This window comes from Sphaeramia orbicularis, chromosome 8 (assembly GCF_902148855.1).
Source record: "Sphaeramia orbicularis chromosome 8, fSphaOr1.1, whole genome shotgun sequence".
NCBI lineage: Eukaryota > Metazoa > Chordata > Actinopteri > Kurtiformes > Apogonidae > Sphaeramia > Sphaeramia orbicularis.
In genome coordinates this window covers 11,157,030-11,171,530 of record NC_043964.1, presented here as the reverse complement: position 1 = coordinate 11,171,530, position 14,501 = coordinate 11,157,030, and the positions used below count along the sequence as shown (strand labels likewise).

Sequence of the window (14,501 nt, the reverse complement as noted above, 5' to 3'; positions counted from 1 at the left end):
ATGAAAATTCCATTTTGAGCCTCTTTGTGACCATCTGAAAAAGGCGTTGAAAATACCTGAAATGTCTTCAGGAGTGTTTATTATGATCATACAAATATTCTAAAACACTTTTTAACAACCTATAAAAATATGTTCAAAATGACCATTTTTGGACGTCATGCTATAGCCTTATGAACATTCCATTTTGAGCCTGTTTTTGACCATCTGAAAAAGGTGTTGAAATAACCTGAAACATCTTCAGGAATGTTTATTATGATCATACAAATGTTCTAAAAAACTTTTTAAAAACCCTTTAAAATTTGATCAAAATTATCATTTGTGGACGTCATGCTATAGCCTTGTGAAAATTCCATTTTGAGCCTCTTTGTGACCATCTGAAAAAAGTGTTGAAACGACCTGAAACATCTTCAGGAGTGTTTATTATGAACTTAGGAACATCCTAAAACACTTTTTGAGGAGCTATAAAAATATGTTCAAAATGACCATTTGTGGACGTCATGCTATAGCCTTATGAACATTCCATTTTGAGCCTCTTTGTGACCATCTGAAAATGGTGTTGAAACAACCTGAAAATTCTTCAGGAATGTTTATTATGATCATACAAATGTTCTAAAACACATTTTAAAAACCTATTAAAATATGTTCAAAATGACCATTTTTGCACATCATGCTATAGCCTTATGAACATTCCATTTTGAGCCTCTTTGTGACCATCTGAAAAAGGTGCTGAAACAACCTGAAATATCTTCAGGAGTGTTTATTATGAACTTAGGAACATCCTAAAACACTTTTTGAGGATCCATTAAAATATGTTCAAAATGACCATTTTTGGACATCATGCTATAGCCTTGTGAAAATTTCATTTTGAGCCTCTTTTTGACCATCTGAAAAAAGTGTCGAAACGACCTGAAACATCTTCAGGAGTGTTTATTATGAACTTAGGAACATCCTAAAACACATTTTGAGGAGCTATAAAAATATGTTCAAAATGACCATTTTTGGACATCATGCTATAGCCTTGTGAAAATTCCATTTTGAGCCTCTTTTTGACCATCTGAAAAAAGTGTCGAAACGACCTGAAACATCTTCAGGAGTGTTTATTATGAACTTAGGAACATCCTAAAACACATTTTGAGGATCTATTAAAATAAGTTCAAAATGACCATTTTTGAACGTCATGCTATAGCCTTACGAAAATTCCATTTTGAGCCTCTTTGTGACCATCTGAAAAAGGCGTTGAAAATACCTGAAATGTCTTCAGGAGTGTTTATTATGATCATACAAATGTTCAAATGTTCAAAATGACCATTTTTGGACATCATGCTATAGCCTTGTGAAAATTCCATTTTGAGCCTCTTTGTGACCATCTGAAAAAAGTGTTGAAACAACCTGAAACATCTTCAGGAGTGTTTATTATGAACTTAGGAACATCCTAAAACACATTTTGAGGATCTATTAAAATATGTTAAAAATGACCATTTTTGAACGTCATGCTATAGTCTTATGAAAATTCCATTTTGAGCCTCTTTGTGACCATCTGAAAAAAGTGTTCAAAACGACCTGAAACATCTTCAGGAGTGTTTATTATGATCATACAAATGTTCTAAAACACATTTTAAAAACCTATTAAAATATGTTCAAAATGAAAATTTTTGGACGTCATGCTATAGCCTTATGAAAATTCCATTTTGTGTCTCTTTGTGACCATCTGAAAAAAGTGTTGAAAAAACCTGAAACATCTTCAGGAGTGTTTATTATGATCATACAAATGTCCTAAAACACTTTTTAACAACGTAAAAAAAATATGTTTAAAATTACCATTTTTGGACGTCATGCTATAGCCTTATGAACATTCCATTTTGAGCCTCTTTGTGACCATCTGAAAAACGTGTTGAAACGACCTGAAACATCTTCAGGAGTGTTTATTATGAACTTAGGAAAATCCAAAAACACTTTTTGAGGATCTATTAAAATATCTTCAAAATGACCATTTTTGGACATCATGCTATAGCCTTATGAAAATTCCATTTTGAGCCTCTTTGTGACCATCTGAAAAACGTTTTGAAAAAACCTGAAATATTTTCAGGAGTGTTTGTTATGAACTTAGGAACATCCTAAAAAACTTTTTGAGGATCTATTAAAATATGTTCAAAATGACCATTTTTGGACGTCATGCTACAGCCTATTGAAAATTCCATTTTGAGCCTCTTTGTGACCATCTGAAAAAAGTGTCGAAACGACCTGAAACATCTTCAGGAGTGTTTATTATGAACTTAGGAACATCCTAAAACACATTGTGAGGATCTATTAAAATATGTTCAAAATGACCATTTTTGGACATCATGCTATAGCCTTATTAAAATTCCATTGTGAGCCTCTTTGTGACCATCTGAAAAAGGCGTTGAAAACACCTGAAAAATCTTCAGGAATGTTTATTATGAACTTAGGAACATCCTAAAACACTTTTTGAGAATCTATTAAAATATGTTCAAAATGACCATTTTTGGACGTCATGCTATAGCCTTATGAAAATTCCATTTTGAGCCTCTTTTTGAACATCTGAAAAAAGTGTCGAAACGACCTGAAACATCTTCAGGAGTGTTTATTATGAACTTAGGAACATCCTAAAACACATTTTGAGGATCTATTAAAATATGTTCAAAATGACCATTTTTGGACGTCATGCTATAGCCTTATGAAAATTCCATTTTGTGCCTCTTTGTGACCATCTGAAAAAGGCGTTGAAAACACCTGAAAAATCTTCAGGAATGTTTATTATGAACTTAGGAACATCCTAAAACACTTTTTGAGGATCTATAAAAAATATGTTCAAAATGACCATTTTTGGACGTCATGCTATAGCCTTATGAAAATTTCATTTTGAGCCTCTTTGTGACCATCTGAAAAAAGTGTTGAAAAAACCTGAAACATCTTCAGGAGTGTTTATTATGAACTTAGGAAAATCCTAAAACACTGTTTTAGGATCTATTAAAGTATGTTAAAAATGACCATTTTTGGACGTCATGCTATAGCCTTATGAAAACTCCATTTTGTGCCTCTTTGTGACCATCTGAAAAAATTGTTGAAAAAACCTGAAATATTTTCAGGAGTGTTTGTTATGAACTTAGGAACATCCTAAAACACATTTTGAGGATCTATTAAAGTATGTTCAAAATGACCATTTTTGGACGTCATGCTATAGCCTTATGAACATTCCATTTTGAGCCTCTTTTTGACCATCTGAAAAAGGTGTTGAAAAAAACCTGAAACATCTTCAGGAATGTTTATTAAGATCATACAAATGTTCTTAAACATATTTTAAAAACCTATAAAAATATGTTCAAAATGACCATTTTTGGACGTCATGATATATGCCTTATGAAAATTCCAGTTTGAGCCTCTTGGTGACCATGTGAAAAAGGCGTTGAAACAACCTGAAATGTCTCAAGGAATGTGTATTATGATCTTACGAATGTTCTAAAACACTTTTTAAAAATCTATTGAAATATGTTCAAAATGACCATTTTTGGACGTCATGCTATAGCCTTATGAACATTCCATTTTGAGCCTCTTTGTGACCATCTGAAAAAAGTGTTGAAACAACCTGAAACATCTTCAGGAGTGTTTATTATGATCATACAAATGTTCTAAAACACATTTTAAAAACCAATTAAAATATGTTCAAAATGACCATTTTTGGACGTCATGCTATCGCCTTATGAAAATTCCATTTTGAGCCTCTTTGTGACCATCTGAAAAAGGCATTGAAAATACCTGAAACATCTTCAGGAGTGTTTATTATGATCATACAAATGTTCTAAACACTTTTTAAAAACCTATTAAAATATGTTCAAAATGACCATTTTTGGACATCATGCTATAGCCTTGTGAAAATTCCATTTTGAGCCTCTTTGTGACTATCTGAAAAAATTGTTTAAACGACCTGAAACATCTTCAGGAGTGTTTATTATGAACTTAGGAACATCCTAAAACACATTTTGAGGATGTATTAAAATATGTTCAAAATGACCATTTTTGGACGTTTTGCTATAGCCTTATGAAAATTCCATTTTGTGCCTCTTTGTGACCATCTGAAAAAAGTGTTGAAAAAACCTGAAACATCTTCAGGAGTGTTTATTATGAACTTAGGAAAATCCTAAAACACTGTTTTAGGATCTATTAAAGTATGTTCAAATTTACCATTTTTGGACGTCATGCTATAGCCTTATGAACATTCCATTTTGAGCCTCTTTTTGACCATCTGAAAAAGGTGTTGAAAAAACCTGAAACATCTTCAGGAATGTTTATTGAGATCATACAAATGTTCTTAAACATATTTTAAAAACCTATAAAAATATGTTCAAAATGACCATTTTTGGACGTCATGCTATATGCCTTATGAAAATTCCATTGTGAGCCTCTTTGTGACCATCTGAAAAAGGCGTTGAAAAAACCTGAAACATCTTCAGGAGTGTTTATTATGATCATACAAATGTTCTAAAACACTTTTTAAAAACCTATTAAAATATGTTCAAAATAACCATTTTTGGACATCATGCTATAGCCTTATGAAAATTCCATTTTGAGCCTCTTTTTGACCATCTGAAAAAAGTGTCGAAACGACCTGAAACATCTTCAGGAGTGTTTATTATGAATTTAGGAACATCCTAAAACACATTTTGAGGATCTATTAAAATATGTTCAAAATTACCATTTTTGGACATCATGCTATAGCCTTATGAAAATTCCATTTTGAGCCTCTTTGTGACCATCTGAAAAAGGCGTTGAAAATACCTGAAACATCTTCAAGAGTGTTTATTATGATCATACAAATGTTCTAAAACACTTTTTGAAAACCTATTAAAATATGTTCAAAATGACCATTTTTGGACATCATGCTATAGCCTTGTGAAAATTCCATTTTGAGCCTCTTTGTGACCATCTGAAAAAATTGTTTAAACGACCTGAAACATCTTCAGGAGTGTTTATTATGAACTTAGGAACATCCTAAAACACTGTTTTAGGATCTATTAAAGTATGTTAAAAATTACCATTTTTGGACGTCATGCTATAGCCTTATGAACATTCCATTTTGAGCCTCTTTGTGACCATCTGAAAATGGTGTTGAAAAAAACCTGAAACATCTTCAGGAATGTTTATTAAGATCATACAAATGTTCTAAAACACATTTAAAAAACCTATTAAAATATGTTCAAAATGACCATTTTTGGACGTCATGCTAAAGCCTTATGAACATTCCATTTTGAGCCTCTTTGTGACCACCTGAAAAAGGTGTTGAAGAAACCTGAAACATCTTCAGGAATGTTTATTAAGATCATACAAATGTTCTAAAACACATTTAAAAAACCTATTAAAATATGTTCAAAATGACCATTTTTGGACGTCATGCTATAGCCTTATGAAAATTCCATTTTGAGCCTCTTGGTGACCATGTGAAAAAGGCGTTGAAACAACCTGAAAGGTCTCAAAGAATGTTTATTATGGTCTTACGAATGTTCTAAAACACTTTTTAAAAATCTATTGAAATATGTTCAAAATGACCATTTTTGGACATCATGCTATAGCCTTTTGAAAATTCCATTTTGAGCCTCTTTGTGACCATCTGAAAAAAGTGTTGAAACGACCTGAAACATCTTCAGGAGTGTTTATTATGAACTTAGGAACATCCTAAAACACATTTTGAGGATCTATTAAAATATGTTCAAAATTACCATTTTTGAACGTCATGCTATAGCCTTATGAAAATTCCATTTTGAGCCTCTTTGTGACCATCTGAAAAAGGCGTTGAAAATACCTGAAACATCTTCAGGAGTGTTTATTATGATCATACAAATGTTCTAAAACACTTTTTAACAACCTATAAAAATATGTTCAAAATGACCATTTTTGGACGTCATGATATAGCCTTATGAAAATTCCATTGTGAGCCTCTTTGTGACCATCTGAAAAAGGTGTCGAAACGACCTGAAACATCTTCAGGAGTGTTTATTATGAACTTAGGAACATCCTAAAACACATTTTGAGGATTTATTAAAATATGTTCAAAATGACCATTTTTGGACGTCATGCTATAGCCTTGTCAAAATTCCATTTTGACCATCTTTGTGACCATCTGAAAAAAGTATTGAAACGACCTGAAACATCTTCAGGAGTATTTATTATGAACTTAGGAACATCCTAAAACACATTTTGAGGATCTATTAAAGTATGTTCAAAATGACCATTTTTGGACGTCATGCTATAGCCTTATGAAAATTCCATTTTGAGCCTCTTGGTGACCATGTGAAAAAGGCGTTGAAACAACCTGAAAGGTCTCAAAGAATGTTTATTATGGTCTTACAAATGTTCTAAAACACTTTTTAAAAATCTATTGAAATATGTTCAAAATGACCATTTTTGGACATCATGCTATAGCCTTTTGAAAATTCCATTTTGAGCCTCTTTGTGACCATCTGAAAAAAGTGTTGAAACGACCTGAAACATCTTCAGGAGTGTTTATTATGAACTTAGGAACATCCTAAAACACATTTTGAGGATCTATTAAAATATGTTCAAAATTACCATTTTTGAACGTCATGCTATAGCCTTATGAAAATTCCATTTTGAGCCTCTTTGTGACCATCTGAAAAAGGCGTTGAAAATACCTGAAACATCTTCAGGAGTGTTTATTATGATCATACAAATGTTCTAAAACACTTTTTAACAACCTATAAAAATATGTTCAAAATGACCATTTTTGGACGTCATGATATAGCCTTATGAAAATTCCATTTTGAGCCTCTTTGTGACCATCTGAAAAAGGTGTCGAAACGACCTGAAACATCTTCAGGAGTGTTTATTATGAACTTAGGAACATCCTAAAACACATTTTGAGGATTTATTAAAATATGTTCAAAATGACCATTTTTGGACGTCATGCTATAGCCTTGTCAAAATTCCATTTTGACCATCTTTGTGACCATCTGAAAAAAGTATTGAAACGACCTGAAACATCTTCAGGAGTATTTATTATGAACTTAGGAACATCCTAAAACACATTTTGAGGATCTATTAAAGTATGTTCAAAATGACCATTTTTGGACGTCATGCTATAGCCTTATGAACATTCCATTTTGAGCCTCTTTTTGACCATCTGAAAAAGGTGTTGAAAAAAACCTGAAACATCTTCAGGAATGTTTATTAAGATCATACAAATGTTCTTAAACATATTTTAAAAACCTATAAAAATATGTTCAAAATGACCATTTTTGGACGTCATGATATATGCCTTATGAAAATTCCATTTTGAGCCTCTTGGTGACCATGTGAAAAAGGCGTTGAAACAACCTGAAATGTCTCAAGGAATGTGTATTATGATCTTACGAATGTTCTAAAACACTTTTTAAAAATCTATTGAAATATGTTCAAAATGACCATTTTTGGACGTCATGCTATAGCCTTATGAACATTCCATTTTGAGCCTCTTTGTGACCATCTGAAAAAAGTGTTGAAACAACCTGAAACATCTTCAGGAGTGTTTATTATGAACTTAGGAACATCCTAAAATACTTTTTGTGAATATATTAAAATATGTTTAAAATGACCATTTTTGGACGTCATGCTATAGCCTTATGAAAATTCCATTTTGAGCCTCTTTTTGACCATTTGAAAAAAGTATTGAAACAACCTCCATTTCCTGTCATTTTTAAACCATCCTTTCTTATCTTTTTTTTTTTTTTTTTAACTTTCTTAATTCAAGTTCTTTGTTTAAAATGACAAAGCATAACTGTAACAGGGTCTTGTCTTGTTGACAATGGCAACGACTACAGTGTCAGCGTTAGCTGCCCTAAAGTGGGAGGAGCTAATAAGACTACAAAATAGGTCACGTTTCTGCTCTCCTTCATTTAATTGTTTACTTTTCTCTTTCCTTAGGTTCACGTAGTCACCATGTAACCTCAGTTTACATAGGTGCTGTTTTTGTTTTTTGTTTTTTTTACACATGCTCAGATGTAAAAAAAAAAAAAAAAATAAAGAAATAAAAATAAAGAAATCAGAATAACCTGTACACATACATGAAGACACTCAAGTATTGGGGAAAAATCTAGGTGTGTTTTTCCGATTTCTCATAATCAGATAAGTGCCATCATTGGATAAAGCCTATTAGATTATCGTGTTCACACGATCACTTGAATAATCTGACAACTCCAGAAATCAGATACTGATGGGAGTATTGGTGTGTATGTAAATGAGCTCAGCGATGCAGAACACTAATCCTATGTCCTGCGATATGACAGTCAACACTGAAGCTGTTGTTATTTTTCCGTTCGTCAGGTGGTTGGAGTGAAAGATGAAAGACTGGGTGAGCAGGTGTGTGCCTGCATCAGGCTGAGAGAAGGCAGGACCTCCACGGCAGAGGAGATACGAGGGTTCTGCAAAGGCCAGGTCAGATCAGGAATATAGAAAAGAAAAATTAAGGCCAGACCAGTAAAATAATGACTTAATAACCTATAAATAATGACAAATCCAAGTTTTTCTTTTTTTTTGGTACGAAAAAACCCCAATATAATAATGAAAATATTTATATTTTACAAAAAAGATGTGAATAACCTGAAAAAACTGAAATTTCATTTGAAAAATTAGTGCAATTTTCACAATATTATGCCTCGATTTATTATTCATACACACAATGTTCCATAAACATTTAGTAACAGGCAGAATATTGTTCAAACTGCACATTTCAGGTTGTTCATCTGTGTTTTTATTTATGTATTTATTTGCATTTTATTGTGAAAGAATAGTTTTGTAAATGTAAATATTTTCACAGTGCATTGTTATTTTTTTCACTTAAATTTTTTCCACATATTTTTTCACAAAGAAAATTTGTCGTTGTCATTATTTATGGAATATTGTGTTTTTATTTTTACTGGAGATCACATTGGTCTGTATGTGAAACCTGAACCAAAAGGATTTGGACAACCTGGACTGTTCAGGTTCATTTTTGCACTTTCATCCTGCGGGCCGGAATGGAACTTTTGGTGGGCCAGATTTGGCCCCCGGGCCGCATGTTTGACACCTTTGGTGTGTTTTTAACCCTTTCATGCATGAATTATGAGAACCTTAATTGAGCTTTTTTTTCTTGAGTGTATTTATTCAACTTCGAGCATGAACAAGCAATGTGAACAGATTTTTTTTTTTTTTTTTTTTTTTTATGAACCTACTTTTCATGGAGTTGCAAAAATGTCCACTCAGCTGATATTGTATTTAACAAACCAGTATCAGAAAATGATGAAAACTGTGAAGTCGAAACATTTGTAATGCTGCTAATCTGATGGGTTTTTATCACATTTTCACATATTCTATTAATAGTTGTTACTCTCTTTATCCCATTCATGCATGAATTATGAGAATCTTAGTGAAGATTTTTTCTTGAGTGTTTTTGTTCGTCTTTAGGCATTAAAAAAAACAATGCAATTGAAAACATTTTTATGAACCTGTTTATCATGGAGTTGCAAAAATGTCCACTCAGCTGGACACCATGCATTCACTTTTTGAAGCAAAGAAACATGCATTTACTGATATACTGTGTAAAAACTATGAAATAAAATCATTTTTAATGCTGCTAATCTGATGTTTTTCCATATTTTAACATACTCTAATTCTAGTCATTACTCATTTCATGGAGATAATATGCAAAAAAAGAAACTTTTTCTTGTTAATTACAGTCTAATAACAATAATAAGCAATTGATTTACACTCAAACATGTTCCTGCAGATCAGGTTTATCAAGAACAGTAAAGTTGCAGCAATGTTATAAATTGCAGTGTATTGGATGCATGAGCGTCCACTGTGTTGGCTGATATAGAACTAAAACAAAAAAAAAAAAATCCATGAATATACGAGAGAACAGCTGGAGAATAACTGTCCACTGTAGTGACCAATATGCATGAAAGGGTTCACTTGTTTCTTTTCCATTTTTGTAAAGCACTATGAATTATCCTGTGTATGAATGAATTGCTCTTTACAAAAAAAATTTGCCGTGCCTTTTTTCTAGATTTCTCACTTCAAGATCCCCAAGTATGTGATGTTTGTAGACAGCTATCCTCTGACAGCTTCTGGAAAGGTAGGATCCATCTGCCCCAACAGTAGCATTAATAATAATAATTCAGAATGATTTATTAATAAAACTGACATGGCTTTATCTCCTCTAGATCAAGAAGAATGTATTAAAGGGGGAAATGGAGAAGAAACTGGGTCTTTAACTCATCCAACAGTCGGAGAAACGACAAACGCTGAAAGACTGTACATATTATATTAAGATGCTAAAAATACTTTGGTTGTTTACATAAAGTTACATTGTTTAAGGCAGGGGTCTCAAACATGCGGCCCAGGGGCCAAATGCGGCCCACCAAAGGCTCCAATCCGGCCCATGGGATGAATTTACAAAGCGCAAAAATTCCACAGTCAAGGCTGTGGAACTCATTTTAGTTCAGGTTCCACATACAGACCAATATGATGATAACCAAACTTAATTTGGTTCAGGGGCCATATTTAGCCCAATTTGATCTCAAGTGGGCCAGACCAGTAAAATAATGACTTAATAATCTATAAATAATGACAAATCCAAGTTTTCTTTTTGTTTTAGTACAAAAAAAAAAAAACAATTAAATTATGAAAATATTAGCATTTTACAAAAAAAGATGTGAATAACCTGAAAAAACTGAAAATTCATTTGAAAAATTTGTCCAATTTTAACAATATTATGCCTCGACTTATTACACTGGGTTACAAAAAAATGTTTTTTGCAAGTTGTCTAGGTTTTTTCAACTGAATTAGGACCATTTTGCACCGCTAAATCCAAAAATGACATCTGTTTTTCTCAATCAGGTCAGGTTTTTTTTTTGCTAATTTGATTTTGAAAAATTTGATCTTCTCACAAAATATAATAATTAATACCAAAATAAGATTGGTAAGCGCACTTTACGAAACTTGTGACTTGATTCCTGTTAGGTACAATGGTGTATTCACCGCAGATGTAGCAGAATACGTCAGGCTTATTTTTGCAAGATCTTCTAGTCGAAGCCATTTCATTCACCTGTAATATTAAAAAAAACAATCATAAATTGGCAAAAGTAAAATCTTCAGAACTCGTTTATTGCAAGAAATATGAAAGAATTTTGTATCATATGATGTGAAAATGCCCATAAATGTAAGCAAAAATGTTAAAAAGCCAATATGTAGCATAGTTCAGAAAGTTGACCTGATTGAGCAAAATGAATGTGATTTTTGGATTCAGCACACCAAAATGATCCTAAATCAGCTCAAAAAACTAAAACAATAAATTTGTTGTTGACCAGTGTTATTTATACATGTACATTTACACATAGTGTTACATAAACATTTAGTAAGAGGCAGAATATTGTTAAATTTTGGAGTTTGGAACTAAAATTTGAACAATTTCTACAATATTCCATCTGTTATTATTAACACAACTCCAGATCACAGTGGATCCATAAATGCACAAAACATTTAGTAACAGGCAGAATATTGTTAAAACTACACATTTCAGGTTGTTCATCTTTGTTTTTATTTATGTATTTATTTACATTTTATTGTGAAAGAATAGTTTTGTAAATGTTAATATTTTCACCGTGTAATGTTATTTTTTTCCCCTTAAATTTTTTCCACGTAATTTTTCACAAAGAAAATTTGTAGTTGTCATTATTTATGGGTTATTGTGTTATTTTTATTGGAGATCACGTTGAACTGTTTGTGGAACCTGAACTAAAATGATTTGGACAACCTGGACTGTTCAAGTTCATTTTTGCACTTTTATCCTAAGGGCCAGAATGGAACCTTTGGTGGGCCAGATTTGGCCCCTGGACCGCATGTTTGACACCTGTGATCTACAGTAAAATAATAGCATAATAACTTACAAAAAATAATGACTCCATATTTTCTTCTTGGTTTGATGTGAAAAAAACAATATTACATCTTGCCTATAAATAATGACAACTTCAAATTTTTGTCTTTGTTTTAGTGCAATAAATAACATTTAATTATGAAAATATTTACATTTACAAACTATTCTGTAACAATAAAATGTGAATAACCTGAACAAATATGAACAACCTGAAATGTCTAAAGAAAATTAAGCACAATTTTAACAATTTTCTGCCTGTTACTAAGTGTTTAGTATCTTTGTAGATCTGATACATAATGCACATGTAGAAATAAGATGGGGCAAAATATAGTTAAAATTGCACTTTTTTTTCTTAAGAAATTTCAGTTTTTTCAGGTTATTTTAATTTTTTTGTTTGGATAGTTTTAAGTGTTTAGTATCTTTGTAGATCTGATACATAATGCACATGTAGAAATAAGATGGGGTAAAATATAGTTAAAATTGCACTCATTTTTCTTAAGAAATTTCAGTTTTTTCAAGTTATTTACATTTTTTTTGTTTGGATAGTTTTAAGTGTTTAGTATCTTTGTAGATCTGATACATAATGCACATGTAGAAATAAGACGGGGTAAAATATAGTTAAAATTGTACTCATTTTTCTTAAGAAATTTCAGTTTTTTCAGGTTATTTTAATTTTTTTGTTTGGATAGTTTTAAGTGTTTAGTATCTCTGTAGATCCGATACATAATGCACATGTAGAAATAAGATGGGGTAAAATATAGTTAAAATTGTACTCATTTTTCTTAAGAAGTTTCAGTTTTTTCAGGTTATTTTAATTTTTTTTTGTTTGGATAGTTTTAAGTGTTTAGTATCTTTGTAGATCTGATACATAATGCACATGTAGAAATAAGATGGGGTAAAATATAGTTAAAATTACACTTATTTTTCTTAAGAAGTTTCAGTTTTTTTAGGTTATTTTAATTTTTTTTGTTTGGTTAGTTTTAAGTGTTTAGTATCTTTGTAGATCTGATACATAATGCACATGTAGAAATAAGATGGGGCAAAATATAGTTAAAATTGCACTCATTTTTCTTAAGAAATTTCAGTTTTTTCAGGTTATTTTAATTTTTTTGTTTGGTTAGTTTTAAGTGTTTAGTATCTTTGTAGATCTGATACATAATGCACATGTAGAAATAAGATGGGGTAAAATATAGTTAAAATTGCACTTATTTTTCTTAAGAAACTTCAGTTTTTTCAGGTTATTTACATATTTTTTTGTTTTGATAGTTTATAAAAGTAAGTATTTTCATAATTTAATGTTTTTTTTCACTAAAACAAAGACAAAAAAATTTGGACTTGTCATTATTTATAGAATATTATGCTATTATTTTACTGGTCCGGCCCACTGGAGATCAAATCGGGCTGAATGTGGCCCCTGAAAGAAAATGAGTTTGAGACCCCTTGGTTTAAGGCTTTTCAACCTCCCTATTTATACTTTATCATTTGTAAAATAAACCATGAATAAAGCTCGACTGACTGAATTGAGAATGCAATTAAAAAAAAAGAAACAAAAAAAAAAGAAAACACCACAACATTATCTGTCATCTCAGTCTTTACTTAAACAACTTTGACAAACTGGTATCATAATACAATGGCTTCAACCACTGTACAATAGTAAAACTCCGTATGTGAACACATGCCTTACAGAATCTGAAATAAATAGGACTTTAATGCCAAATGTCAGTATGTACAAATGTGGTAGGCAAAGTTACCATCTTTATAAGCTATTTACACCGAACACAAGTACCAGGCTCATACGGTGCTCAGAAAGACATCCAGTAATATTAAGTTAACAAAGAATAATGAACGGTTGAAGGTGTCCAGATGGTGGCGCTATAAGGGTTAATGAAGAACCGATGAGTTAACCACCGAAAAAAAAAAAACGTAACATACACAAGCTGAAGTTATGGAAACGGATTCATCTAATGCTTTTACAAATCTGGATAAGAACTGTTAACATCCAAATGAGATAAATGAGCCTGTTAGGATATAAATAGAATCTATGCATTTATTATTAACAAAAAAAAAAAAAAAAAAAAAAAACACAAAAAAAAGGCAAAAATGTTTCCTTAACCCATAAAGACCCAGTGCTACTTTTTTGTGAATTTTTCCTCTATATCACCCCTTTCTTAAGTGATTTATCGCCGTTTATTGTAATATTATCCTCTTTGTTTAGCATTTCTTCGGTAAAAATCAGGTATTTTTTTGTATATTTAATTTACTGATCGTAAAATCTCGGCGTAAATTCAAAGGTTATTATATCAGAAACAGAAAAAACTGGAGAGAAAGTGACCTTTTCAGAAAAAATATATCATTAACTGAACATAAATCAAGTCTCCATTCACTTTTATTTGTCAAACTCCAAGGGTTTTACTCGTGAATCAATAGTCGCTTTTCCATTGACCCTCAAATTAAGCGAATGTAACTTGTGCATAAAAATGTACCTAAAGGAAAAACGACAATTTCGTCAAAAGTCTCATTTTTCGATTCAAATTTTTTGCACTGGCAAGAGGTGTTTTTTCGGGCGTATCGCGCAAAACTG

At 31.5% G+C, this 14,501-nt stretch overlaps 1 protein-coding gene across 1 annotated transcript in view; it reads left to right on the top strand.

The window, feature by feature from the left end:
- LOC115424211 (acyl-CoA synthetase family member 2, mitochondrial-like) overlaps positions 1 to 10,317 on the top strand; it is a 39,922-nt gene extending 29,605 nt beyond the window's left edge. Inside the window, exons 14-16 of the mRNA XM_030141330.1 lie at positions 8,332 to 8,442; positions 10,052 to 10,120; positions 10,209 to 10,317. Of these exons, the coding sequence (XP_029997190.1) occupies positions 8,332 to 8,442; positions 10,052 to 10,120; positions 10,209 to 10,259 (231 nt within the window). The 3' untranslated portion in view covers positions 10,260 to 10,317. The remainder of the gene's footprint in view (positions 1 to 8,331; positions 8,443 to 10,051; positions 10,121 to 10,208) is intronic.
- The last annotated feature ends 4,184 nt before the right edge of the window (positions 10,318 to 14,501 follow it).